This window comes from Meles meles, chromosome 3 (genome assembly GCF_922984935.1).
Source record: "Meles meles chromosome 3, mMelMel3.1 paternal haplotype, whole genome shotgun sequence".
Lineage (NCBI taxonomy): Eukaryota > Metazoa > Chordata > Mammalia > Carnivora > Mustelidae > Meles > Meles meles.
Window position 1 is genome coordinate 81202977 of NC_060068.1, and position 27781 is coordinate 81230757.

At 43.5% G+C, this 27781-nt stretch overlaps 1 protein-coding gene across 1 annotated transcript in view; it reads right to left on the bottom strand.

Annotated features, from left to right (window-relative positions):
* The window catches only part of SV2C (synaptic vesicle glycoprotein 2C), a 211091-nt gene that overhangs the window by 5056 nt on the left and 178254 nt on the right, over positions 1-27781 (bottom strand). Inside the window, exons 8-12 of the mRNA XM_046001090.1 lie at positions 27681-27769; positions 25036-25194; positions 21815-21948; positions 19722-19925; positions 19088-19247 (exon numbers count right to left, since the gene is read on the bottom strand). Of these exons, the coding sequence (XP_045857046.1) occupies positions 19088-19247; positions 19722-19925; positions 21815-21948; positions 25036-25194; positions 27681-27769 (746 nt within the window). The remainder of the gene's footprint in view (positions 1-19087; positions 19248-19721; positions 19926-21814; positions 21949-25035; positions 25195-27680; positions 27770-27781) is intronic.

Sequence of the window (27781 nt, forward strand, 5' to 3'; positions counted from 1 at the left end):
TATTATCCACCCGTCTCCCCCTTCCCATACCACAGAGAGGATTACGCTGAGTTCCTATAGAACTCAGCCTGTGATTTTGCCCAGGGCCAGTGACTGGTCAGAACAGACCTAAAAGGAGGTAGCAAGCGCCAACTTTCTTTCTGGCCAAGACACCTAGAAGGTAGAGTAAGCAGATCTCGGCTGTATGGCGAAATTACCAACTGTGTGGAATGTGGAAGGGGTGTAACACAATCTCTGACAGAAAAACAGGAACTTCTGGAGAAGAGTGTAAGCTAATTTGATAAGCTTCTTCTTTTCGTTTTGTTTTTAAATGAAGAGATAGTAATAGCAACGACCACTAGCAAGGTAAGATTTAATATACTGAGAGTTATTTTCAAATGAAATTGCTGGAGGCTACATGCTCGGGCCGGGGAAGCCTTCAGGAGAATGACGTCATCCTCCACCACCTTCCCCACCTCACGGACAGGCCATGAGGCTGAACTCGGTTTGTTCATTAACACTTTTTTCAGGTAGTTTTAGGTTTTTGAAAAAACTGAGTGAAAAGCAAAGAGAGTTCCCATATACCCCTTCACCCTGCATCTTTATTTTTAACATCTCAGTGTGGTACAGGGGTTTACGATTGATGAACCAGGATTAGTACATTGTTATTAACTCAAGCCCATAGTTTACATCAGGGTTCATTCTGTGTTTTGTATTCTTTGGGCTTTGATAAATGTATAATTCCATGTATCTACCGTTACAGTATCATAAGAGCTATAGTTTCAGTGCCCTAAAATCCCCTGGGCTCCCCCTATTTATTCCTCCTTTTTCCCCAGTAACTCCAGCCACCACTGATATTTTTACTGTCTCTAATTCTGCCTTTTCCAGAATGTCAGATGGTTGGAGTCCTATAGTAGGTAGCCTTTCACATTGACCTCCTTTGCTTTTTTTAAACCACATTTCAGTTTCTAGTTTCTAGGCTCATAAATTACCAAATACATCTTCTGGTAGTAAGATAAACTGTATAGTGTGGGGAAAATGGCTAGTGTGTACGGTGCTGATAAGAGGAAAACATTCTTCCATAGGAAGAAGTCTCTTGGTGCTGAAACTTCAGAATGACCCAAGTAGAGTTTACAGCTGGGTTAAAATAACTGTATTTTCCCAAGCCATAACTCTGAGCAGTGTATAAAACACATGTGGCTGTCTTCTTATGGTATGAACAACTTTCTGAGATTTCTGGACAGCACTGAAGAGACACGTATTGGGAGCATCTGGTATCTGAAGCTTAAAAAAAAACCCCAAACGATCAAATCTTTATATTCTATGACTCTCCATCTTCATTTACCAAGTGGAGGCAGTTCCTTACATGAAAATCTGGTATGGATACAAAGCATATAGCCCCCTTAAGTTAGAATTGGCATTCGAGAAAATGTGACCATCTTTTCCTTGGATAAATAAATTATTTCTTCAAATATTTGTGAGCTGCTGGGTACAGTTTCCCATGCATCAGACACACAGCTGTGTTACCAAAATCATTCTCAAAGTAGCTCTCCCTTGCTGGTTGTCTGTTTATAAAGTAAATAAACTTTGAGTTCATTTATTCCCTTGCTCTTACTTAACAGAAAGCCATGAACTTCTAGAGACACACGAACTACAAGTCACCCCATGCTCATTAAGTCCTTTGAGGGTGAGGAGCTCAGAGTTTGCAGAGCTCAGTATTTGACTTGCTGACTTCTCAACAGCAGGACAAGCTACTGAATTTTTTTTCAGACCGAAGATATTCCATGCCTTCTCTTAACCAACAAGTATCAAGGAGAAAGAATGAACTGATCTGTGATCTTTCTGTGAACTCCATCCCTTGTTCCCCTACCTCTCCAGCCAGAATCCTTTGTTTTCAATTGTTGGTCAACCTACTTAACTCTTTTACATGGAAATTCTTTCCCCAAACAGTACCCTGGGACTCCCGCAGCCCTGTCCCACATTTCATCCTGGTGGCCTTGTCCTGTACCACTAATCCCCTCTGTGTGAGAACCCAGGACTAGTGCAGAGAGCTGCTCACTCTGCTGCTGGGGGTGTGGCCACCAGAGCATCCCTCCTGAGGCTGGACTGACTGTGGTCTTATCCAGGGCCTTCCCACTGGAGTGGGTTCCAGTTCATTTATATCATTTTTAGCTTGGATTAGAGGCTGGGAAAAGGAAATCGCTGGCACCATCCTGGATAGAGTGAGGAAAGTTTTGCCCTCACATTTGGCCTCTTTCTTAAATTTCACTTTTTTGACTTCAGTGTAGGTCAGCTGTGGGTTTTATGGGGCTCCTGGGAAGAGCAAGGGATGCTGAATAATAGTAGCTTGTAGGCCACGCGGCACATGATGGGCGCCATGCCACTGGGAGCCATGGTTTCCAACACTAGCTGAAGGATCTGTCCCATTGACTGCTGAAATCAAGAAAATAAATTAGATGCTCATTTTGAGAAGGCCTGAAATGGGGGAGATCCAGACTCAGCTCATGGAATTTACCTTTTAAGGGATAAAATGGAAACATTCCCTTTGCTTAAACTTTTAGAAGTAACATTTTCCTTAGTTAACATTTAACTTAGATCATTAGTAGAAGTTGAAAACTTCTTGTTTTCATTTGTATTTTCATTGGTAGAAATACTAAGGACTCAGCAAGGAGAGTTTTGGGAGGTATAGGCAGTTCTTAAATTGGCAATATTGTAGTCTCATCTGCAGGGGAGATGTTCCAACACCCCCAGTGACGCCTGAAACTAGAGATAGTCCCGAACCCTATATATACATGTTTTTCCTATATATGTGTAGCTTTGATAAAGTTTACTTTCTAAATTTAGGCTCAGTCAGATTAACATTACAATAACTAACAATAAACTAGAACAATTATAATAATATAGTATAATAAAAGTTAGGTGAGTGTCATCTCTCTCTCAAAATATTATACTGAGCTCACTCTTCTTCTTCTTCTTTTTTTTTTAAAGAATTTAAGTAATCTCTACACCCAGTGTGGGGCCTGAACTCACAAAGCTGACCCTGAGATTAAGAGTCCCACGCTTCCCCCAACTGAGCCAGTCAGGCATCCCTGTCCTCACTCACACATCTTGTGATGGCGTAAGACAGGGAAATGCCTACATGAGGAGATGACATGAGGTGAGTGACGCAGGCGCTGGGACGTGCTATTATGCTACCATTGACCTTCTGATGCTGTGTCAGGGGGAGGCTCATCTGCTTCCAGACCGGAGGGGGACATGAGTCACCAAAACTGCGTGACGGATACCTCAGATAAGGAGGAACTACTGCAACTTGTGACCTAGGGATTCATACAGAAGTTGGCTCTTGAAAGCACAAAATGAATTTCATTTTTTCTCATGGAAACAGCATTACAAATGATGGCACGTTTCTCAGGTTTATCTAAAAAAGCTATTTCACCCCTGAATCCATCTGAGCTACTGGACTGTGATGCGAAGAGCACTAGAAACCCCTTGAATATTTGCCTAAGAAGCAAAATCATCCTTAATATAGTCCTAATTAATACATTTTTCTGTGTATTCATTTAATGATCATTAAGCTTTACGTGCCACATACTACATTAGGCACCAGCGAGCCCAAAATTAATATGACAAAGTCCCCTTTTGCATTACGATAGATACAAAAAGATCATGATAACACAACATGCTCAAGACAGTAGTACAGCCAGCCACGGGGTACTACAGGGGTGCAAGGGATCAGAGGTGATGTCAGGGTGGGGTGGGGACACTGAGGGAAGACTTCTCAGAGGGGAGGGATGAGAAGAGAATTCACCTTGAAGGAGCAAGAGGAGTTCACCAGGTGAAGGATGGAATGTGCACAAAGGTGTTCTCTGACTCTCCAGACACCCTCCTATGTCTCTAACTTAGCTCCGTGGTACCCCACTCAGTCTGTCTTAGACACCCCTACAAAGACTTCTTACACAACAAATGGCGTGCCTTCCCCCCAAATAAGTGTCCCACTCCCTCAGCTGTTTTATTTGGTCTTAACATTATATCTATTTGACAGAAAGACAGCGAGAGAGGGAACACAAGCAGGGGGAGCAGAAGAGAGAAGCAGGCTTCCTGGCCAAGCAGGGAGCCAATGCGGACCTCGATCCCAGGACCCTGGGATTATAACCTGAGTCGAAAGCAGACACTTAACAACTGAGCCACCCAGGTGCCCCTTTCCTTAGCAGTTTTAATGTGGGGTCAGAAGAGCAATCTGGCGGAACTAGCGTGCATGACCCTGTGTGACCAGTGTCTCACCCAGGGCTGCTCAGAGCTGGGCGCATACTATCACCTGCATAGTTATTAGAACATGGTGCTGCATGACTCTAAGGTGTATCCAGGGCTGATGACTCTGGATTCTTCCAGAGATAATGGCATTTTTTAATTGATCTGGATTTACTATTATATGCTCAATGAAATTACAAAAGCAAAACATCCATTCTATTCCTCCAAAAACATGGTTTTCATTTCTGAATTCCCTTTAGTATGCTTCCAGTCATACCCTTATTTTTACAAATCACGGGATTTATACAGTTTGCTTCTGTTTTTCCCCCAATCATTAATAAAACCATTCCATGTTGTTTATGTTTTGTTGAAAATGAAATGATGTGGCATATAACCATTATATCTATAACCATACCATTGGGATAGTTAGGAGCTTTCCAAACTGGGGGAACACAAATGCTATTACAACTAACACCTTCACATTCGAGACCTCATTCTCTTGGATGTGTTCATTAGGAAATATCAGGCAGTGTAACACAGGTGAGGGAATATGTTTATGATATGATTGGGGTCGGAGACGGGGGAGTGGGACCCCCAGGAGAAGAATCCAGGGCAAAGGCTTCATCCAATCTCTTTTCTTCCCTGTCCCTGCTCCTCCTCTCTTATTTATACTACTTTTCACAGCTCATTTCTCCCAGAGGCAATCCGTTTCTCATGGAACCTGAATCATTTCTCTCTCTTCCAACTCTTATGTAGCTGCTGTGCAGGCTGAACTCTGGACAACCATGGAGGTTCTCCCTGCTGAAGGAGTTCCTTCTTCCTGCTCGCCCACTAAGAACCGGCTTAATACAAGCTCAGGGTTCGCCTGTCTGGATTCAGACTAATCTTTAGGGCAGAACTGGAGAGACTTTCCATTCATTCATCGGTGCCCCTTTAGGATAGGCACAGTGACACAGAAGTTACTTGTGGAAGGAACTAAGGAATTTCCTGACATCTTCAAAATAGGCTAGAAGCAGATTTCTGTAAAAGGCATCCTAATGGGCCTTTGTCAGGCCATGTTTACTTATGGATTCCAGTCTATTCTCTTGCTGGTTCAGAGGATAGAACTCTTAACTTCACCTTCTTAAGTCAGAAAAAACTGAATTCAATTACTTTCTGGAGCATCAAAGAAAGAGAAAGTTTGTCTCATCCAAGTAAGTAATGTGTATATGTGTGTGGTCTTCACGTGTCCTCCTGAACCTGGGAAGACGGTGCCTAGAGCACTGGAAGCAGGCCTTGCCATACAGGCAGAGAAGGACTTTTTTTGTGTCTGTGTGAGCCAAGAGCAAACCCTGGGCCCAAAGTAGCCCTCCACCCCCGCTCCCATCCCCAACCCCACCAAGGGTCTTCCCATTGCTTGTGTTGTTGATATGTAAATATTCACCATCAGGCCATAATGGAAGTCTTTGTGTCTTCCCTTGTATCAGTTGAGGCTAGGTAGGAAGTTCTTGAACGCCTGGGCCAGAGTAGATAATGATGGAATGAAAGCAAGCACTGGGAAGCCACTTGGAGTTCACCCAAGGCCAGCATTTGTGGACATGACTGGATATCCCAGTTACCAGGTGAGCTTCTTAGAAGCCAATTCCCAGAGCTCCACGCAGACCGGCTAGGAGAGGGGTAGGTAGGTCTGTGCTGCAAGCAGCACTGAGGAGTCACAGAGCTGGGTTGGAGCCTCGGTGACCCAGACAAGTTTCTTCCCCTCTCTGTGCCTCATTTTCCTCTCTAGAAAATTGAGTAAGGCTCCCTACTCTTGTAGACTTGGAGTGACAATCACATATGGCTAAATGAGATGACCTAAATCCTTGGCACCAAGCCTGACTCACCTCCATTTTTCAGATGAGGAAACCAAGCTCCAGAAAGCCTAAAGGACTGATCTAAGCTATTCTCTGGCCATGCCAGGCCTCCACTTGACTACTGATGAAGGCAGGTGAAGTGAAGAGGAGGAGGGTTTCCAGTAGGCAGTGCTGTGTGGCCAAGGGGGAGCCGAAGGCTGAAGCATCGTAAGGTCACGGGCTCTGGCTGGCAGAAGTTGAAAGGGGTGCAGAGGGCAGCCAGAGGGAAGGCAAGAGGAATGCCTCTCACTCACAATAGGCCTAACTAGCTTACCTAGATGCGGGAGGACCTGTGCAGTGCTAGATCCCACATGAGGAGGAAAAATTGTAGCCCATAACCAGGAGAATTTAAAAGCCATCCCTTTCTCCCATTTACCTAGAGCTATGCTAATAAATACGGAAAACGAAGTCCTGTCCTGAAGGAGCTCACATTCTAGTGGGAAACATATACTAAACAAACACACACATTACCATTCTATCATTACATGTCCTGGTGCTAATTTGCTTTAAAAGCACTTCAGTACAAAGAGAAGTTGTTCTACACTCTAGAATTTAAAACACGTTAATCAGGAATTATCAGGCCAGAGAAAGTTATTTAGGGCTTTACACATCATTTTAGAAATCTGCATGAGAAAGTCTGTTAATACACACAGAGACAATGTTTCATTGGTGATAGGAGTGGTTGATACGCAGTTGACTGGAAAGAATGTTCTGCCCTTGTCGCACCATGGATAAGCAAGCATCCTCCCAGCCCAGCAATCTCAAACCGGTGGAATGGTACCCTTGGCTGAGACTTCAGGTTCTAGAGCCCACTGGTCCTGTACCCAAACACTTAAAGGCCTGACCAGCCCCAATGCTGATGATCCTGCTGTCGCATGTCAGTCATGATGGTCCCATAGCCCTTTCCTGTGACGGCTTGTTTAGTCCCCAAGGGCAGAGAGATGGAGTTCCCTGGGGTCAAGAACAGGCTGTAGGACCATTTCTGTGCCCGTCTGCACATACTTGGTAGAATTTGCCACCATTGTAACACACCACCTTGAAGAGAGGCGGTGGGTGACAGACACGGCCACTTCCCACTCCCCCACACTCTGCTTTTCACTGCCAGAGACAAAAAGGGACTGACATTGCCTGAATGGCCAGAATGACACAGGTCGCATAAAATGGAGACATATATAATACAATGACAAGGTCTATAAAGGTAGAAATGATAGAAAAGTTAGACAAGAGAGTTGAAAGAATATTTCATCTCAAAATCTTCAAAAAAATTAAATGAGGTCTTCATTTTCATAAGCACAGATATAGGATGTCATCATTTTATATCTTAAACCAATGAGGCACAGTTTTACTGAGTGGTCTCCCTGAGGTCACACAGCTAGTCACTATGAGATCCAGGATTAAAGACCTTCAGGACTGAGCCTGTGGAGGAGATGGGGGACTACTCTGTCTCAACACACACAGTCCTCATGGAGGGGTCTTCGGGTGGTAGAATTCTGGGAGGATGCTTTGGTTTCACTCACGGATGAAAAGGAGCATCCCACGGCACTGGGTGACAGCAACAGCTGCCCAGGATGAGCAGGGAGTAGCAGGTGGGAACAATGAGAGTTTGACTCTCAAATGCTTTCTGAGGTCATGTCTGAAACTATGTGCAAAGGGGGAGAAAGGCGGGGGGTTGGTGGCCATGGAAGGCAGAAGCACATTGTTAGACGAATACCCAGGACACAGGCCTGCTGGCTCAGGGACAGCTTGGGTTTCACCATTTACAAGGTGGGAGCTCCTTGCCCCAAGCTCCACAGAGAAAGGGTCACAGCGGCCACTGGGCTGTAAGGACACAGGCAGTGTTAGCTGTGGAGCTCTGTCACCCCCACAGGGTGGCAGCAGGAAGTTACCACCCGGACACAGAATGACAGGAAGGCCGGAACTGAGAACCCAAATGACCCGGTGCATGCATCTCTTACATCAGGTGGCTATGTTTAGGATTTTCAGGTGGTCTAAAATCTTAACCAAGGAGGGGAGGAAAAGAAGGGAGCAAAAGGATGGGGTTAACGAATCCTAGGTAAATCCAGGTCAACTTGTCATTGCATATTGCTTACTCTTTGAAGATTCGCAGAGATGAGGGAAAAGCCATTCTTTTTTTTCAGTTAGAATACAGGGGCTGGACTCCAACCAGCCCTGACTGAACTCAATAAATGGACAGGATCTGGTATTGGCATCTCCCAGTCCAAGGAGGACTGAGACAGTTTAGATGGTGGCAGCACCTGGGTGTGGAGAAATGGTAGAAAAAGGAAACTCCTCTGGACCAATCTGTTCAGTGGGTGGGGCCCCCTTTCAGATTTCTGCAAGCTGGGAAAATCTGTTCTACCTCCAGCACAGTGCTGCTGCCCTATTTCCCATCTACTAGAAGAATCTCTCATCAGTTGCCCATTGTTTCCATTACAGATAATGGAATCCCTGCTTATTTTTGACACAGGACAGGGGCTGATGCATGTAGGGATGATTAGAAGCTGTCAAAATACTATACAGCAACTTGTATATTCAGTAATGCCTCACACTCCAAAGATCTATCATTTTGCTTCACTCTCCATTTCTTCCCTTATCATGCTTTCAAAGCTGTCCTGACTTTCCAGCCTCATGGACACATACTCAACTCCGTTTGCTTTTTCCACCATTCCCAGTTCCCAGCAGGGATCCCTGCAGATCTGCAAGTACTACTCTCTCCTTCAAGGTCACACTTCTGAATCGAGTTGGAGGAAGACGCATGCTGCATGGACCACTGAACCCCAGTCACTGTGGTAGATGCTCGGTGCTGTTGGGAAGCCAGCCTCTGCAAGGATCCCCAGCTGTCAGTGCAGAGTTGGGATGAAGAGAGAAGATCAGATGGAGGTAGTCAGCCAGGGTGAGTGTGAGAACAGAGAGGCACCTTCCTCTCCTCCAAGTCCCATGCATGCCCTGCCTGTATCTGAGCTCGCTCTGGCCCTGGGCAAGAGTCAGTCCAATGAACATGAGTGAGAATCAGCTGCACTATTATTGTCCCATTGTACTAAGCATAGAGCGTACAGAGAATTCTAACTTAGACAGGCTTTCTTTGGTGTCAGGCCTCATTTTTGCAAGGCGATGATGCCTCCTCCTTCTTACCTCCTTGATCACCTGTGGACAGGTGGAGTTTTTGTTATCTATTCTCCTGGCCTGATTTCCGGCCCGCTGAACCCCTCCTTATCTTCTAGCCTGTATACTAATCCTGTGGCCTCTACTATTACCTGCTCTGGTGACTCTGGATCCGCTTACCTTGACGGATTTACCCCCAGAAGTGTCCCTTTGCCCTCTCAGACACATTCTTCTGTAGGCCTCTGTTTTCTGTTTCCTTTGCCTTGCACTACCCACCAGACCTCTCTAATCCTATAGTCCACATACTGTCACCAGGAGCCCAGGAGCCAGAAGAGTGTTGTCACACGAAGGCAGAAGAAGAAATGGATGGCTGCTTGTCTTCAAACATGCACATGTGTACACTCACTGACTGTCCCAAAGGTCCTCTTGACTCTACACATGGGGCCATTTCTCTCCCACCTGTGGATTCAGCCCTGTCTGGGGAGCAGAGGTCCACTAAACCTCAAGGTAGGTCAATCCAGGGCCTCCCTCAGGATCACTTGTTGTGTGGATGGCAGTCTGGCCACTGGGCTTTTGCTGTGATACTAGTAAGCAGGACCCTATTTTTACCATCATGCTGGTAATTTGGTTGCTGCCATAACCCCAGTTCGAGTCATCAATTCCCCTTATCTTTTTGGTCCATCACCAGCATCTATCACGCCTGATCACTGCCTCCTGAACTACTTCCTTCACTGGGCTCCCAGGACCTAACTTATGCCTTTTCTCTTTATCTCACTCCTAGCTCCTTCTCAATCTTTCTTCGTGACTTCTCATCAGCTGGACCTCTGAATTCTCCCGTGTCTCTGGCCTAAGTCCTCAAAGCTCCTCTCTTCTCTACCTACATGCTGTCCTTTGATGGAGTCATCTGACATCATGACTTTAAAATTTATCTGTACCCTGAAAGGGCTCAAATTTTTACCTTACACTCAGGCCTTTCTCTGAATTCTGGTCTCATACATGCAACTGCCTAGTTGACATCTCCATTTGGATATTCCATAGCATCTCAGACTTAATAGAAACAAAACTGAGCTCCTGATACTTCCTCCTTATCTTCCTTCTTACACAGTCTTCCCTATTTCAACCAAGGCACCCCCAGCCTTTCAGTAGCCCTGGTCAAAACCCCTGAGATCATTCTGAGTATTCCCCCCACCACCTAGCCCCCATACCTCACATCCAATCTTTCAGCAATGCCTGTTGGTCTTCAACTTATTTGTAGAATCTAACCAATTCTTACCACGTCCATTGGCACTACTGTATCCTGCCAGAATTGTTATAGTACATGCCTAATTACTCTCCGATTCCACCTCAGATCCTTTGTAGTATATATTTTTTTAGATTTTACTTATTTACTTGAGAGACAACGAGAGAGAGAGAGAGACAGACAGACAGACAGACAGACAGATAACATGAAAGGGGGCAGGGTAAGAGGGAGAAACAGACTCCCTGCTGAGTGGGACTCCATCCTGGGACTCCTGAACCAAAGGCAGTTGCTTAACCAACAGAGCCACCCAGGAGCCCCAACGTCTGTGGCATATATCAAACACAAAAGCCAGTTCTCCTTTTAAACATACATGAGATCATGTCATTACTTGGCCCCAAACCCTCCCATGGATTTTCATGAAGTTTGAAGTCCTTCATGTCTACTCTGACATATTGCCTCTTACCGTCCACTTTGCTCAGGCTGCTCCAATGTGACAAGCTTCTTTGCCCTTCCTCCCACTGGTCTGCACTTACAGTTTAGGACGTTTGCACTCGCTGTTGCTGCTGCCGGGAATGTTCTCTTCCCAAGTATCTTCCTGCATCTTTGCTCAAATGTCGCCTTTTATAGTTACGTATTCTTAGACCATCCTGTTAACAATTACAATTCCCCAGACCCCGATGCCCTCTATGCCCATACATAGCTTTATTTTTCTCTATAGCATTTAGGACCATTTGATGTATCTACTTTACTTAACAATTTATTGACTGTCTTTTCCCAAGTAGAATATAATCTCTATCAAGCCAGGGTTTTCTGTCTGTTTTGTTCACTGTTCTACCTCGAGAACCAGAATAATTCCTGCTACATGATACATATTCCAAAATCATCTGTTTAAAGAATTAGTGAATGAACTCTCTATCCCCAGCTCAGGTGTCTTTCTGCCATCCAAACAAAATTATCCAAATGCCTATCAGACAATGTTACATTCACATGAAAACCCAACACATCCACAATGGCAGCTCATTATCTTCCTGACCCCAGCCCAAACTGTCTCTCTCCCTCCTGTGTCCCAGTCTCAAAATGACCATGACCATCCCCTCAACTGCACAAGCAGAAACTGGAATCATCTCTGATGATCTATTTCCTTATCCCACCATCTAACTTACCATGAAGTTTTGTTCATTATATCTCTAAATATCGTGAACATGCTGAATGTTGATTTTGCTCCTTTCCTACCCACATTTTTCTAGTTCACATTACTATTTTCAGCATCCTAACCAGTCCTCCTGCCTCCTTTCTGGGCACCAGAGTAAACCAGACCTTGCCTAATCTTGTCTCTCTTCTTCTTAAAACACTTCAAGGCTCCCCATCACCCTTAGGATGATGCAATTTACAAGCTCCTTCCTGATTTGTTTCTTGCTTACCTCTGTTGACTCTTTTACCTCCAGAGGTTTTCCGATAGTATTTCGTATGTTGTCTGACTGAAATGTTCCTTCTCCATCTCTTTGCCCAACTATCATCTACTTTTTTTCCAGTCTCAGTTCAGATGTCAGATGTCAGTTCTTATAAGAAGCCCTCTTCACAACACCATGTACTTCCCTCACAATGACACTGACGTCATTCTATTGTACCTGATGTTCACTTGTCACAAGCTCTGTGAGAGTAATGACCACATATGGCTTATTCATGGTTGTATCACAGGCACTCAAAAAAGAAATAAAAAAGGTGAAGTAAGTAAGTGAACAATATTAAAATTCATACGGAGATGGAGCGATCATACTTTCATGAGCATTCCTACTAAGCATAGTTAAAGATACTAGATATTAAAAAGCAAACATAAGACGACTCTGAAAGACAGAAAAAAGGCAGAGGAGCTACGGACCTTGGGAGTGGGGAGTTGCCTGCATTTTCTTTTGCTGCATTGATCTCAGACTCAGGACTGATGTGGAAATATCATCAACTACAGATTATTCAAAAAGTCCCAACAAACCCTGTTCTCTCTAGCCAAAGGACCAGGATGGGGCAGACAAGACAGACAGAAAATGTTTAGATAATAATCTCTCTCCTCCAAATGAATAAAAGAAAAATTATAGCCCAACTGCTAGACCCACCAGCAAAAGCCTAGGAGAGAGCCTTGACTTCCACCCTCACAAAACTGTGATGAGGTGACTCCATATTGTCACTGAAGAGGTATTAGAGAAGGCTAAGAAGGGAGCTGGGACTTTCACCCTTGCTGGCCAATAATGAGCTCCTTCTCTTCTTCCTTCTTTCCCTGCATCATATCATGATCATGAGGGGAGCCTGGACTCCCACTGCTGGCCAGCAATAATGAAGCTACCCAGCCTCTAGAGTGTGAGTAGAGGTGGGACACTGGACATCTACCTCCACTGGCAATAATAGAGCAGTGCACCCTTTTCTCTCCACAGGCAGGTGACCAGAAACTAAAGGTTTACAAGAGATTTAAGGTCTCATACAATAACAGGAAAATAGCTTTTCAAATGACTATCACTCATTCTAAGAACAACTGGAAAGATATCAAATAGACTGAGAAAACAACAATTAAGAGAGGCCAACCCAGAGATAACAGAGATGTTAGCATTATCTGACAAAGATTCTCAGGCAGTCATGATAATAATGTTTCAATAAGCAATCATGAACACACTTGAAACACATAAAATATAGAAAACATAGAAAAAATAGAAAAAAGCTTAGTGATTGGGTTCAACAGCAGAATGGAGGAGTCAGTGGAAATAATTAGTGAACTGGAAGAGAATAATAGAAAGTTTCCAAGAATAGAAATAGCAAATAGACTAAAAACAAATTAACCAAGCATCAAGGACCTTTGGGACGATCACAAAAGTTCTAATACTCATGTCACTCGGGTTCAGACAGAAGAAGAGAAAAATATTCAAATATGTAATGGCTGAAAACCTTGCAAATTTGTCAAGAGACACAAACCTACAGATCTAAGAAGCTGAGTAAACCTCAAATATAATAAGCCAAAGAAATTCATGCCAACACCAAGAAAAAAATCTTGAAAGCAGCCAAAGGAAACAACACCTCATCTATAGGGAGAAACATTGAGATTGCTAGATTCCCACCTTCTGAACAAGTGGTACATGTTTTGAGAATTCCCTGAGCAGCAATTCTGCCCTGATAAGACTGAGTTGTATCAGTCTTTAAAACCTCAGCTTTTCTGCATAATAACAGAAAAATTCATATCATTTCTCCTTTAATTTGAGGGGCTCCTAGATAGCTTCTTGATAAGGGCTGGTCTCTGGAAATAACCCACCATGCGAAGAGAGAGTTAAAATTTCAACCTCTCACCCAAACCCCAACTTCTAGGGAGGGGAGAGGTGCTGGAGATTAAATTCAGTCATCAATGACCAAGGGTTTAATTGATCATGCCTACATGATGAAACCTCTATAAATCTGGAGGGCTTGCAGACTGGTGAGTCCACTCCCATGGAAGGCGGGTGGTGGTATGCCCTAACTGCAGGGGAACAGAGGCTCATGCACTTTGGACTCTTCCATGCCTCACCCTAGGTACTTCTTTGTCTAGTAAACACGATCCAACCTCTTTGGGGTTGTGGAAAGTCACAAATCTGTAGTTGGCTGGGCAGAAGTGTGAGTTTCCTGGGTACCCCATTTGCAGAGTGCATCTGAAATAGGGGCAGTTTTGTGTGACTGAGCTCTTTAACTTGCAGGATCTGATACCAGCTCCACGTAGAGTCAGAATTGGAGAATTGGTTGGTGTTGGAAAAAAGACACCATATATTTGGTGTGAGAGAGTATCAAAGAATATATTCCTCAAGCTTTATCCAAAAAATGGATTCTCTCACTTCTCCATAAACAAATTGCATCTTATAAGGACTCTACTAAAATGTGTGTTTGTGAGGGTCCTTCTGTGCGCCTCAAATTATCAGGTGCCATTACTGTCCATGATTTTTCTAACCTGGGAGAAAAGCTGAAATGTCATCAGGCAATCATTATGTTATGCTTACTCTGATGCTGAGCTTTTGAGGCTGGAAGAATTATAGTGACATTGACACAGTAGAAAGATACGGTCTAAGAAATACATGTGGTCTCTGTCCTGGTTCCCAGCTCCTAAAACGTGAGTGAGAAGCATGCCTTCAGTTATTCATAAGGCACCCTTCTCATGGTGCCCGAGTTTATGCTAATGAGGTGACTTGGGGGGTGCCTAGAAAGTCTCAGGAGGGGGCTGATCTAAAAGAAGCAAGTGATTAGAGGGTTGGAACTGCAAAGGAGTGAGAGGGATGGCTGGGTGGACTATAAAAAAATCTTGAACAAGATGCTGAGCTTCCAGATTGGTTCACACTGGAAGTACTGGGAGGTCCTGCAGCTGGAGAAGCATGGAACCTCCTCGCCCTCCCCTCACACTTCCCCTCTGCATCTCTTCCATCTGGCTCTTCCTGGCTCTTTCTGTATCTTCTTATAAAAAGTTGGTAAATGTAAATAAATATTCCCTTGAGTTCTATGAGTCAACCAAATGATCAAACTCAAGGAAGGGTCATGAGAACTCCAATTTATGGCCAGCGGGTCAGGAGTGCAGGTGATAACCTGACTTGTGTTTCGCATCTGCAATGGGGACAATCTTGTGGGAACTGAGCTCTTAACCTGTGGTATCTGATGCTGTCACCAGGTACATAGTGTCAGAACTGAGTTAAATTGAAGGACATTCAGCTGGTGTTTGCTGTGAATTATAGAAAATTAAGAAAAAAAACCCCACACCTCATGGCCAGAAGTATAATATTGAGCAATATTATTCTTTGAATAGAAAAACAGAGCTTTCCTTTACAAAAAGTACTTAAAGCTTTTTTTGGTTTCATTTTTTAAGCACAGGAAAGTGCTATTCAGTATGTATAATTTTAATCTTGAACTTTCCTGCCTCTCTAGGAAAAAATTTAGGGTAGCATACAAAAAAACAAAAAAAAATTAATATAATAGGAATAAAAGACAGTAAATCAGAATGAGAAGGAACAAAGCAAATAGCCAGACCATGCAGATTTAGCAGAGACAGGCCTCCTCCCTGCATAACAGAGAATGAAATGTGAAGAATTACCTATTTTTATGATATGAAAGGAAGGGACAGAGCAACTTCTCAGAAGGGGGCCCTAGAGCTCTCTGCATATTGGGGGGCAGCCTCTGCACAGAGGGAAGTGTGCACTGTAATGCATGGTATCCTGTCCTCCTTGGGGTTTTCACAGTAAAGGCAAATGTAGCCCCCAGTAAAAGTCAAAGGCATGGGGCACCTGGGTGGCTCAGTGGGTTAAGCCTCTGCCTTCAGCTCAGGTCATGATCTCAGGATCCTGGGATTGAGCCCCACATCAGGCTCTCTGCTCAGTGGGGAGCCTGCTTCCTCCTCTCTCTCTGCCTGCCTCTCTGCTTACTCGTGATCTCTCTCTATCAAATAAATAAATCTTAAAAAAAAAAAAAGTCAAAGGCATAACATAAAAAGTAAAATCTAAAATGTGTTTGACAAATGTAGATTACAACTGTCATAGTGCTTAGACTATACCTTACATTATGTTCCCCAAATAGAATCATTTTGATTGGGACTTTTGATTTTTGTTTTTAACAAAAATCAGCATGGAGCCCAATGTGGGGCTTGAACTCACCACCCTGAGATCAAGACCTGGCTCAGATCAAGAGTTGGATGCTCAACCAACTGAGCCACCCTGGTGCCCCTGATTGGGATTTTGATAGGAGCTGGCTGTTAACTGGCTCCCTAAGTTACTTTTTTTTTTTTTTTTTTAAACTAGCTCAGGGCCTGGGATCAGAGTGTCTTACTCTGATCATCAGGAGATTCCAGAAACTGGGCAAGGAGTTGGCAGTGCTAAAGTTCTGATATGAAATATCACAGTCTCTAGTCAGAATTCCTGTTGAGATGTATTCTTTTCTGCTTTCATGGGGAGAAGAGGCCATAGGATGCCTGCACTCAGCACCACTGGGGTTTTCCTCTAAGAGCTAAGCCAGAGATCCATGGAGACTCCTTCTGTGGCCCAGAGGAGCATGGCAGACACGGGAGAGCAAGTTATCACCTATGACAGAGGAGATAGGACTGGCTCTCCCACCAGCACCCTGGCAGAAATGCTCTGGAGGAGCATTTGATGGTGATAGCTCTCCATCACCGAGGAAACTGACTTCCTGCAAGTTATCTACTCACATCTGTGTAAGAGTTGCAGAACGTCCACCAGCAGAGTTGTGGCTGCAGTAAAAACACACCTTGTGGACATCCAAGTCGCTGCCCCAGCTGCTGAGCTCAGGAACTCATCCCCACGTTTTGCTGCTCCAATAACTGAACATGTTAGGAGTACTACTGCTGGCTGGTTCCTGGGACACACAGGACTTGCTGGAAGCAGATGCTGTCACCTTGCCCCCGTGCTCTATCCCCTCATAGTCTTGCCAAACCCTTCTGAGACTGCCGGAGGAGGTGGGGGGCAGTCCCCCCTACTGTCCTTCCTCACTCCGTCCCTGGGGCCCAGGCTTCCCTGTAGCATGCCCAGACTTCTCCTCCATCCCTGTTTTCTCTCACACAGCCATATCTCCTACTAAAATCTGTACATGTTTAGTTAGTCCTCTGCTTCTCAGAGGACCCAAGCAAACACAAATAGCAACTTCTGTTTTTACTAACAAATTCTGTCGTTGGAATTGTATCAAATTTTAACAACAGAAATACAGTATGCCCATGTTTCTCGTTGGAGGAAACTGCCCAAATCGTTGTTTTTTGTTTTTTAAGTCAGATTTTGCCATAGAAGAATATTCATCCTTTCATCCATTCTGGTAGAGGGATAAGCAGCTGATTCATCTAAAAGAGTATAAAACTCTTACATGGATAAGAAAAAGGTATCTGGCTTTGCCATAGCCTTGCTTTAACATTAAGGGGTTTATTTTATTAAATTTTTTTTTTAAGATTTTGACAGAGAGAGACAGTGAGAGAGGGACCACAGTCAGGCATAGTGAGAAGCCTATTTCCCGCCAAGCAAGGAGCCCAATGCAGGGTTCCATGCAGGGTTCGATCCCAGAACCCTGGGATCATGACCTGATCTGAAGGCAGACGTTTAACGACTGAGCCACCCAGGTGCCCCCTTTAAGGGGTTTATTTTAAGTGTATAGTTTAATCCACATCTGGGCCCTATTTGCAGGAAGAAGGTTGATAAAATAATGCTCATTGGATACTGCATAGTCTTAATCTTTCCTTTCCTTTCTCTTTCTCCCTTCTTTCCCTCTATCCCTCCTTTCCTTTTCTTTTTTTCCTTTCCTTTTCTTTCTTTCCTTCCTTCCTTCCTTCCTTCCTTCCTTTCTTTTCGTCAGCACCCTCATCCCAAGGCCTGTGACATCTACCCCAGGAGCTTGCTCACAAAAGAGAATTAATGTTTGTTGAATGAATAAAAGAGATGCTGTATTTGGAGGATATGGTTCCTTTCAGAGCCTAAATACTCAACAGGAGGTTACTGAGGGCCTAGTAGAACATTTGATAAGCACACATCTGTCAGAGTTTGAGATGTTCTGTGGGAGATGGGTATATAGTTTCTATAACATTCCTATAAGCTCAGTGATAGATAGATGTTATTGAAAATTCCCATCCCAAATATTTCTTTTTTTTTTTTTAAGATTTTATTTATTTATTTGACAGACAGAGATCACAAGTAGGCAGAGAGGCAGGCAGAGAGAGAGAGGAGGAAGCAGGCTCCCCGCTGAGCAGAGAGCCCGATGTGGGGCTCGATCCCAGGACCCTGAGATCATGACCTGAGCCGAAGGCAGAGGCTTTAACCCACTGAACCACCCAGGCACCCCTCATCCCAAATATTTCTGCATAGTCTTAGAAAAAATCCCTCCTCCATTTCAAAGTTCAGAAAATACTGACCCCATCCTTCAGCAGAGGGTTTCCATGGTGACAAAGTATACACAAAATAAAAGAGGGCAAAGGCCATTGGTCTTTGCTCATGTCAAATGGAAAAACAGGGCTTTTATTATTTTAATTATTCAGCTGCTACAGCTTGACCCCCAAATTCTAACTTTTTGTCCATTCTCTGATATAAGATGCAAAGTCTTTATCTCCACATTGGGACTGATGCATAACTTTCTTCTAATAGCAATCGTTGTTGTTGTTGTTGTTGTTGTTGTTATAACTGGAAATGTGTTGGACTTTCCCAAGACATTTGGGCCTTGACCTTCCCAGAAAGGTCAAGAGATATGGTGTAGAGACTTCTCTGTGGTTGCTTAATACAGAGCTCATGCAGACACTTAGAAAGGAAAGTAAGAGTCCGCTCAGGACTGATTAGCTAGTGAAAATGTGGTCCAAGAGCTGAAAATGTAGTCCAAACCCTTCCCCTCATGACTTCAGTATGGGCTACTCATACTGTCAGCCAACAAACCAAGTCATGGACACCAGTAAATTCCTTCACTAGTTTCAGTGCCCAATTACTTATTCCTACTAGCAACTACATTCCCTAACATTTTCTTTTTAAAATGTATGAGTGAAAACTATGACCTCATAAACCAGGTATGTTTTTGGGGGGGATTTTCACATCCTTTGGGAAATGACAGTTTGGCTTATTTTTCTATGACTTCTCAGGGGTCCCAAGGAGCTCAGTGCACCTCTTGCTAGAGGCCTGTTTCAACATACCTGCGGTCTGTGGGGTACAGTTCCACAGTGACCACATCCAGAGAGTTCCAGGCCGAAATGGTCAATCCGTTATACAGACACAGCACGCCTACCATCATGGACTCACTGCTGCCCAACCAGAGGAAGAAACAGCTGATCCCCGAAAGCACCATGGAGCCACCTGCCAACGGCAAAGACAAAAGGGTGCCATGTTTCCTGCCATCTTAGGAGAGAATAATCCTTGGGTCCTTGCCATCTCTCAACCAAACCTGAATCCCACGGGGAGGCTATGGTCTGGACTACAACAGCTCAGGTACAGGTAGGCTCACCTGTATAAAGGTTTGCCCCTCCAACTGCCTTCTGAACACAGCAAGCAGGAAATGCACATCGTCAATTACTCAGCTACTTAAGTGGAAGAATATACATCAGTCACACGTAATTAGTTCTTCAGTCTGTTAATTCATGGAAGGTGCTCAAATGAAATGTAATTAGACATAATTTTTGCCGAGATTTAGTCCTAATGAAGGGTCTTAAGGGATTTCTCCTCATCTCTGTGGGATGCAAATCCCTCAGGGGGCAGGGAGTACAGTGGGAACCAGGCTCCCCAGAGATGGCAAGGGCAGCTCTTATATTTTACATAAAACCAAGCACATACCCAGCATCGTTAAGCGCCCGATTCTGTCCATCAGGAGAGCAGACATGATGTTCCCTGGCAACACTGCCAACGTCCCCAGGAAGTTGACAAAATAAATCCAGTAGGCACTATAGTCATCATCGAAGGTAATCTGGCATCCCGTCTTGTTGTGAGAAAATGAGCAGTTTTGAAATTCGCTATCAATGAATTTATATGGCTCAAAATCTGTGGACACAAAAACATTCATCAGGCTCTTTACAGTTGTGCCCCAGTCGAAGAAAGCCACTCAAGAATTCAGAAAAGAAACATGGTATTGTAAACTTGAGGGCTTTAGGTCCTGGCCAACGCACAGGGGCTGCTCTAGAACCTCACATTACAAAGTAGCTGAATGAAGGATAGGTTTGTTGAATAAAATAATACATTAGAGTCTAGCTATCCTCTGATTTTTTCTGGTTGGCCATTGCTAATTATATTACTTGCTTACTCCTTTATAATGTTACTTTGTTCTAATTATCATGTTACATAAGTACTATTATTATAGAACTAATAGCTTCCATACCACAACTACAAAAACAAGTTGTTTCAAAATATAGATGAATCAGCCTTATCATTGCTATTTTATGGGACTCTGAGGCAAAGAGAAGGAACAGCCTTTTGTTGGACCCATAAGGCTGAATGTAGAAGTTGAGGTCAAAGTGGAGGAACACACAAAGGAGTAAGAGTTGCCCTTATTGGAAGGTCACTGGCATTCACTGTTTTTGGTTTTTTTTCCCCTTGAACTTGGATCTATCCAAGAAGAGGTGCAAAGGAATGGCGGGTTCTGCTAAAAGGCAGTGGGAATCAAAACCGTTATTGTTCCTTACTGATCAAAACATGCCTAAAAAGCTGGTCTTCTTAAGTTGAATGGGTTAGAAGGCAGTAAAAGCACTGTTTAAAAAAACCTGAAGACACCTGATTCTGCTCTCACTGGGAGTTGGGCAGAGCTGCTTCCTGTCTGAACACCAAGAAGGCAGCGCTGGCCCAAGGTAGCGCTATAATCCTCCCTGTGCTGGGCTGTTATTTTGGACTCATAGGACAGACACACCAGAGTGCAGGGGTGGGAAAGCCTGGGCTCTGTAATCAGATAAAACTGGTCTCAAATGTTAGCTGTTACCAGGTCTACAAATGTGGCCAGATTACTTAATTTTTCCAAGTCTCCACTATTATCTCATGAAATGAGATAATGAATGTCCAATGATGGAAAGTAGGAACCAGCCTATGGTAGGTGCTCAATCAGTACCCCCCCCCCAACTCTTCTTTTCCCCTGGGGAGTTTTCCAAACTCCATTACCAGGACTGGACAAAAAACTCTATGATTAAGCATAGCCACGTGTAGTCCATCTCTGTTCGCTGCAGCTCAGGCATTTCACTTAGGTAGACATCAAATTTTGAAGCCAGGATTATAAACAAACAAAGTGAGGGGCGATTCTTTTCTTCAAACATTACTCAAGGGAGGGGCACCTGGGTGGCTCAGTCAGTTAAGGGTCTGCCTTTGGCTTGGGACATGATCCCGGGGTCCTGGGATCAAGTCCTGCATCAGGCTCCCTGCTCAGCAGGGAGTCTCTTTCTCCCTCTGCTCCTCCACCCACCTGTGTGCTCTTTCTCTCTCAAATAATAAATAAAATCTTTTTTAAAAAATACTCAATGGTTTTTTTTTTCTTTTTAAGACAGAGAAATCGTGCACACATGTGAGCAGAGTGGGTGGCTGTGGGGCAGAGGGAGAGAGAGAGAATCTTAAGCCCCACACTCAGTGCAGAGTCTGACATCTCCTGACCCTGGGATCATGATCTGAGCTGATATCAAGAGACAGGCGCTCAACCTACTGAGGCACCCAGACGCCTCAAGGATTTTTTTTTTTAACTTGGAACTTCAGCAAGTCCTATTTGCATTAAATCTGACAGAGAGAAATAATAAAAGCTTAACCATGATCCAATCTGATTAAGGAAATCCTTCCTTTATACTTTAATATCTACTTTCCCCATACGCCTCTGCCCACACTCTCACAGGGGTATCAGGTTTCTGCCAAGAACTGGGCCATTTGAAGAGGCCCCAGGCAGGGCGAAGGAGCACACCTACCTGTGTTGTCAAAAACAGTGTCAATAAATGTGCAGTTCCTGAAGTAGGTGTTGACTGAAGTCACATCCTCAAAGACGCAGGCCTTAAAAAGTGAGTCTTTGAAAGTTACAGATTTGAACTTCATCCCTAGAAATCTGCCCAAAACACACACACAAAAATTCTTATCAATGACTGTGTCCATCAGGGTTCAAAGTAAAGCCAATCAGGTTTAGAGATCTGATGCCCCACTATGGACTCTCCATAAAGACATTAGCCTCTGGATCTTCTAAGGTTCTTAACTGCCCACCCCCTTTCTTCACGCAGCCTGTCCTTTGGCTATCTCCCGTCTCACCTATATTATTTCCCAGCAGAAGAGATGGCATACAGGAAAACTTCATTTAGCTTTTGCAATGTTGGCAAAAGATTTATAGGGTATGTTAATGAAGGTAGAGAGTTTGGAGACTAACAGAGGCTACCAATTTCTTATTTTTCAATCCTATCCTCTTGCTCTTGATCATATGCCTTTATTTGAAAATTCTCTATTTGAGGTTAATGGCTCTAACTTAAGAATGTGCTCCCATGCTCATTTTTGACAGAAGTCTGTTTCCTAAGCTAAAAATTCAAGCCTTCTTCATTTTCCTATAGGGATTTCTGGTAAAGAACAATGAGAATTGGGCTTCATTTACACGAGGAACGATTGACTCAGGGCTCATAAGAAAGGAAGAAACTCATAGGTCACCCTTATTTCCATGAATAATTTTCTTGTCAAAGCCAACTGGTATTCCTTGAACCAAGCAGAATGATGAGAGCTCTGCTTGTTTTTTGGAAAAGTGTAGAATGATGAACCTGCTCAGATACCTTTTTGAATGCTGCAAGGGGTGGGGGGTTCTAGATGGTGAAGATAATAACAGTCATGATGATCCTAACATCTTAAAAGAGTCTACAACCAGATCTGTCTGTGTTGATAAGGCCTCCCAGAAGACATGGATTGATAGTCCTCATTGTGTCTCGGTAAGTTATTAAGAGATCATGAATCGATACTTAGCCAGGCACTGAGGGGAGAATGCTTGTCCAACTGGAGAGTAAGTTATTACACCAAATACCACTCGGGGCAGAAAGGGTCTGAGCCTTCCAGGCAAGCAAGCTGACCGACTTAAAAGCTATACCCTCTTCAGTACTTTCAAAATTGTTCTCACCTTAATGCCTGATGATATCTGTCAGCTCAAAATGCTGTGGCCTAACACAACATCTTCTTAAAAAGTAATCTCATTTCAACCTCTACTCCAAGGGTCAAGAGTAAATCCATCTAAACCATAAATTTAGCCATTAAAGAAGGGGAAATAATGGCACTTTTTTTTTTTTCAAGAGAGGGAGAGTGAGCAGGGAAGGGGCAGAAGGAGAGAGAGAGGGAGGGAGAGAGAATCTGAAATTAGATCCACACTGAGGGCGGAGCACGACTCAGCACTTGATCTCACAACCCCGAGATCAGGACCTGAGTGGAAATCAAGAGTCAGACCCTTAACTAACTGAGCCACCCAGATGTCCCAATAATGGCACATTTTAAGAATATTATCAATTTTCTGAACTAGAAGTGAATTTAGAAAGGGAAAACAATTTCTGTTTTTTTATGAATGGATAATATATAGAGTTCACAAGGTACAAAATCGAAAACACTGAAAAAGGATAAAATAAGTCTTTCCCCAGCCAACCTTAAGCCTCCCAGTTCTTTTGCTCGGAGGTGGCCAGTGTGGCCAGTTTCTCGTGTGCTCTTAGGAGCATTCTTTTTATGGAATGCTAGCAAATAAGACACACAATTCTACACTGTTTGCTTTGTTTGGTGACAGTCTACCCCAGAGGCTATTCCAGATCAGTACCACGGCATTAAGGAGAGATGCCATTTTATGGTATTGAATAGGAAAGTTCTTTGTAAAAAATGAGTTAGCTAGCAGCATTTCCCATTTCCCTGAAAGACAAACGAAAATCAATAAAAATTCTATCGCCTTCTAAAATAAATATATATGTTTTACAGGGATTTTAATACTATTAAAATGGCTAATAATTATCTTGCTGATGCAAAAAACTTCCTGGTGGTGACCAAAGAGTTGGCTTAGAACTTTAACCAGCATCATTTAAAATAGGTCAGAGACATAAACATATCAGACATGTCTAATGGAGTAACAACACTTTTAAAAACCAGTGGAGTACATTTTTACCCTGCCATTACAAAGGTTTCCACGGAAGACAAGCGCAGGCTTGGGCTGGGATTTTATGTGGGAGAGTGAAGGTGATCCTACATGACCTGCATAAGGATTAAGCCCCTTGTGGAATTTCCAATTTAAACAATTATCTCCTACTTCATAATTCTCCCTTTCATCATATAAACCATAAGTATCCTACAGAATTCTTTCTCATCCTTCCAAAGCGGTTTTGTCTGGGACTACTTGGTCCAGTTTAAAAAAATTTTTTTACTTTTACCATTTCTGCCTTTGGGACAATTTCCTAAGAACAATGTTTAAGCCATCAGGAGCACATACCAGCCATTATTTACCCAGACGACAACTAACAGAAACAAATGACCTCGTCTATTCCTTTCCCCCCATGAAAGAATGTGCTGGAACCACCTTCCTAAGCCAGTTCTCTGTGCATACCAAGAGGCATTCCAGAGTCCGTCTTCAAAAAAGTCCTTTGCTAACTTATTCTGTATTTTCAAAGCCCTGTACTTTGAGGAATCATTTCTGTTCTTTAAGGGAAAGTCCTACTGGTACAATGTAACATCACTTCCAGATTCAGCCTAGTGGAGAAGGAAGGGCTTCTGAAAGTGGTCCCCTTTCTCAGGCGTAAGAAACAGGCATGATGTTACACTACGGATTTCTTCTCTGAGTTAAGTAGCACCATCAACCATCTTATCACCTTGTACTCCTCCCTCTTCTCTCCCATGACTTATTTCTCTTGCTCTCCAGGGTCTCTCTAAATTTTCTTTTCATACCAGTTAATTCCGCTACTTCACAAATATGAAGCAGCAGTTTCAGAAGCAGTTTTAAGTCAAGGACTGATACACATATACCTTTTTTTTTTTTTTAAGTCCGTTTGGAAGTGTTTAAATTCAGTCTGAAAATGACTAATGTACAAACTAAGACAGACAAACAAGCAAACAGCAGTGCATGCTTCCATGCAGCAAAGGCTAAGAAGAAAGACTTTTTTCAGAACAGACAGCAGATTAAGTTATTTCTAAGTTACTGGACCTGCCATTGTCGTACTCTGCTCCCATGTGCAACTGATTTGCCATTGTAAAGTTAACACTGAAATTTGAAAATTTTTCTCTCTCGATCTTTTCAATGGGCAACACGTTCGACTGCAGATGTTTGATGACATCAGGGAACCACACAGATAATCCATAGTACCTGCAAAGACAAAGACATAGGAGTTTGTACGGGTGCCGGCATACCTGTGGCAGTGACCGACCCCTGCCAAGTGACAATTTCAGAGAGGCAGGGGTTCCTGGAGAAGCACTTGTGATTCTGATCCGCTCCCTGCGACAGGAGGAATCACGGAGCGGTCATCTTCTCACCATGCATCAGTCTGCAAAAATCACGCCAGAGAGCCAGCCTGGGAAGCCCCACAGATAGGAGGAGTTCTGCACTCTGCTTTTGGACAGGGACCTGCATCCTATACCAACACAGGGCTTGCTGACCCTGATGCTCCTCTCATCACCCTAGGCCTCACTGAGGAACCCCATCTCCTAATTTGGTAGTGCAAACTCCTGGGGTCCCCAAACTCTGAGTACCATTAAAGAATGACCTCTTTACTCATGGGGACTATTTCTGGGTTCCTACACTGCTGTGATACAGTGAGCTCAAGGGCAAAGACCCCATTTCTCAAGTGGTTCAAGGCTGGGAGAAGGGTCATTTGGGTTATTATCTGAAAATATAGGTTATTTCCACTTGCTGCGATACTCTCTTAGGTATGATTCCAACAGGGCACAGCTCAGTCACTCCTCTGTGCTCTTTAGTACAGCAGCCACTAACCACATATGGCTACCGCGCAGTTGATATGTGGCTAGTGCAATTGCTGGGTCATAGGGTAGCTTTTTTTTTTTAACGTCTTGAGGAAGCTCCGTACTATTTTCCAGAGTGGTTGCACCAGCTTGCCTTCCCACCAACAGTGCAGGAGGGTTCCCCTTTCTGTGTGTCCTCCCCAACATCTGTTGTTTCTTATGCTGATTTTACCCATTCTGGCAGATGTGAGGTGATATCTCATTTTAGTCTTGATCTGTATGTCCCTCATCAGCTGTGACAGTACATTTCATATGTCTGTTGGCCATCCCTAGGTCTTCTTTGCAAAAATGTCTATGATCCAACAATTGGGGTATTTAACCAGAGAATACAAAAATATTCATTTAAAGTATACATACACCCTGAACATCCATCACCCTGTTCTCTACTCATACACTCAGGACAAAAATCTTTGAAAATGGCAACAATGAGGGAAGCAAGCTGGCCTGGACATCATCATGACATGGAGGAGTTTCACCTAATTTTTCATTTATTCAGTGAACGTTTACTGACTATCCACCAAATGTAGGCACTCTTTAACATTTCAGGGACATTATAAGGAATCTGTAAAGCTTACAATGTGGTCAGCAATAAATAACAAATATCAGTAAACCAGATATTACCATGTAAATCTCCACATCAAGAGGAGAACTTTTGACTACTTAGCTTTGTACCTAGCTGGGTGTTTAGTACATAGTAGGCACTTTTCAGCCTTGTCTGCCTTCATTGATTAATGTGTCCCCTAGAACTTGAGTGGGAGCTATTTTACATGATCTGAATCATCCCTCTTAATTTGGAAATAAGGAAATAAAACTTGGTATAGTATCTCCAAGTCACAGAGCAGAGGAAGGTGTTGGGTCTTCTGATCCACCCTTTCCCTGTCTCTCCCATTGCCATCCCTCATGACACTATGAAAGACTGACAGTCTTTGATCACTCGCCTGTTTGCATTTAGGGAGGTTTGCAGATAGAACCTGCAGCATCGATGTTGGGCTCTACTAGGGCATTAAGAGCCAACAGACCTGAAAGTATAGGGTATTATCTGTCTCTTTTAAACAGTAAATTGCACAAAATAGAGTTGGATACACATATTCTAAAGCTATTAGCTAATAAAATTCTGATATTTTCTTTCTATCTCTTTTCTTAGAACACATAAATGGAGATTTCATTCATTAATTACTTATTGAGCACTTACTATGTTCCAGGGGCATACAGGAGTGGACGGAACAGTTTAAAATCCCTGTTCTCACAGAGCTTCCCCAGAGGAGGAGACAGAGCTTTACTCTCTATAGAATAAAGAACTTTTCTGTATATTTGAAGACAGAAGGTGCTCTGGGGGAATAATAAGGCTGAGAAGGGGGCAGGGAGTGCTGAGGGGCTGCCATTAAGTAAATGCTTAAGGAAGGTGAGCCTGGAAAGGTGACATCCGAGCCAAGTCTCAAAAGAGGTGAGGAAATGCACTGGGCAATGTCTGGGCAGCAGTGCCAAGGCAGTCCCGTGAGATGGGAACATGCTGGCATGTTCATGGAAAAGCAAGAAGGTTGCTGTGGCTGGTGGCGAGCAAAGGAGAGGAGGGTGGAGAAGCCAAGGGGAGCAAACCCACGGTCTCGTCAGACTTTCCAAGGACTATTGGTTTTGCCACCCAGCATTATGACAAAATAAAGTAAGCCATTTATAAAAACTGTCAGGGCCAGCAAATCTAAACTGAAAAAAAAAAAAAATCCTTCCTAACATATTAACAGCATCAAAGAGTGTAAGAAAGGAGAGCCGTGGGACTGGGAGTTACCATGTGGAAATGTAAAGATTTCACTCACCAAGAACTGAAATATTACTTACCCAAAGGACAGGGTGAACCAAACTATTGTAAGCTTTATTGTATTTTCCCTGACAGGGTAGTTGAAACATCTCATGAAAGTCAACCAGATCTGTAAAATATT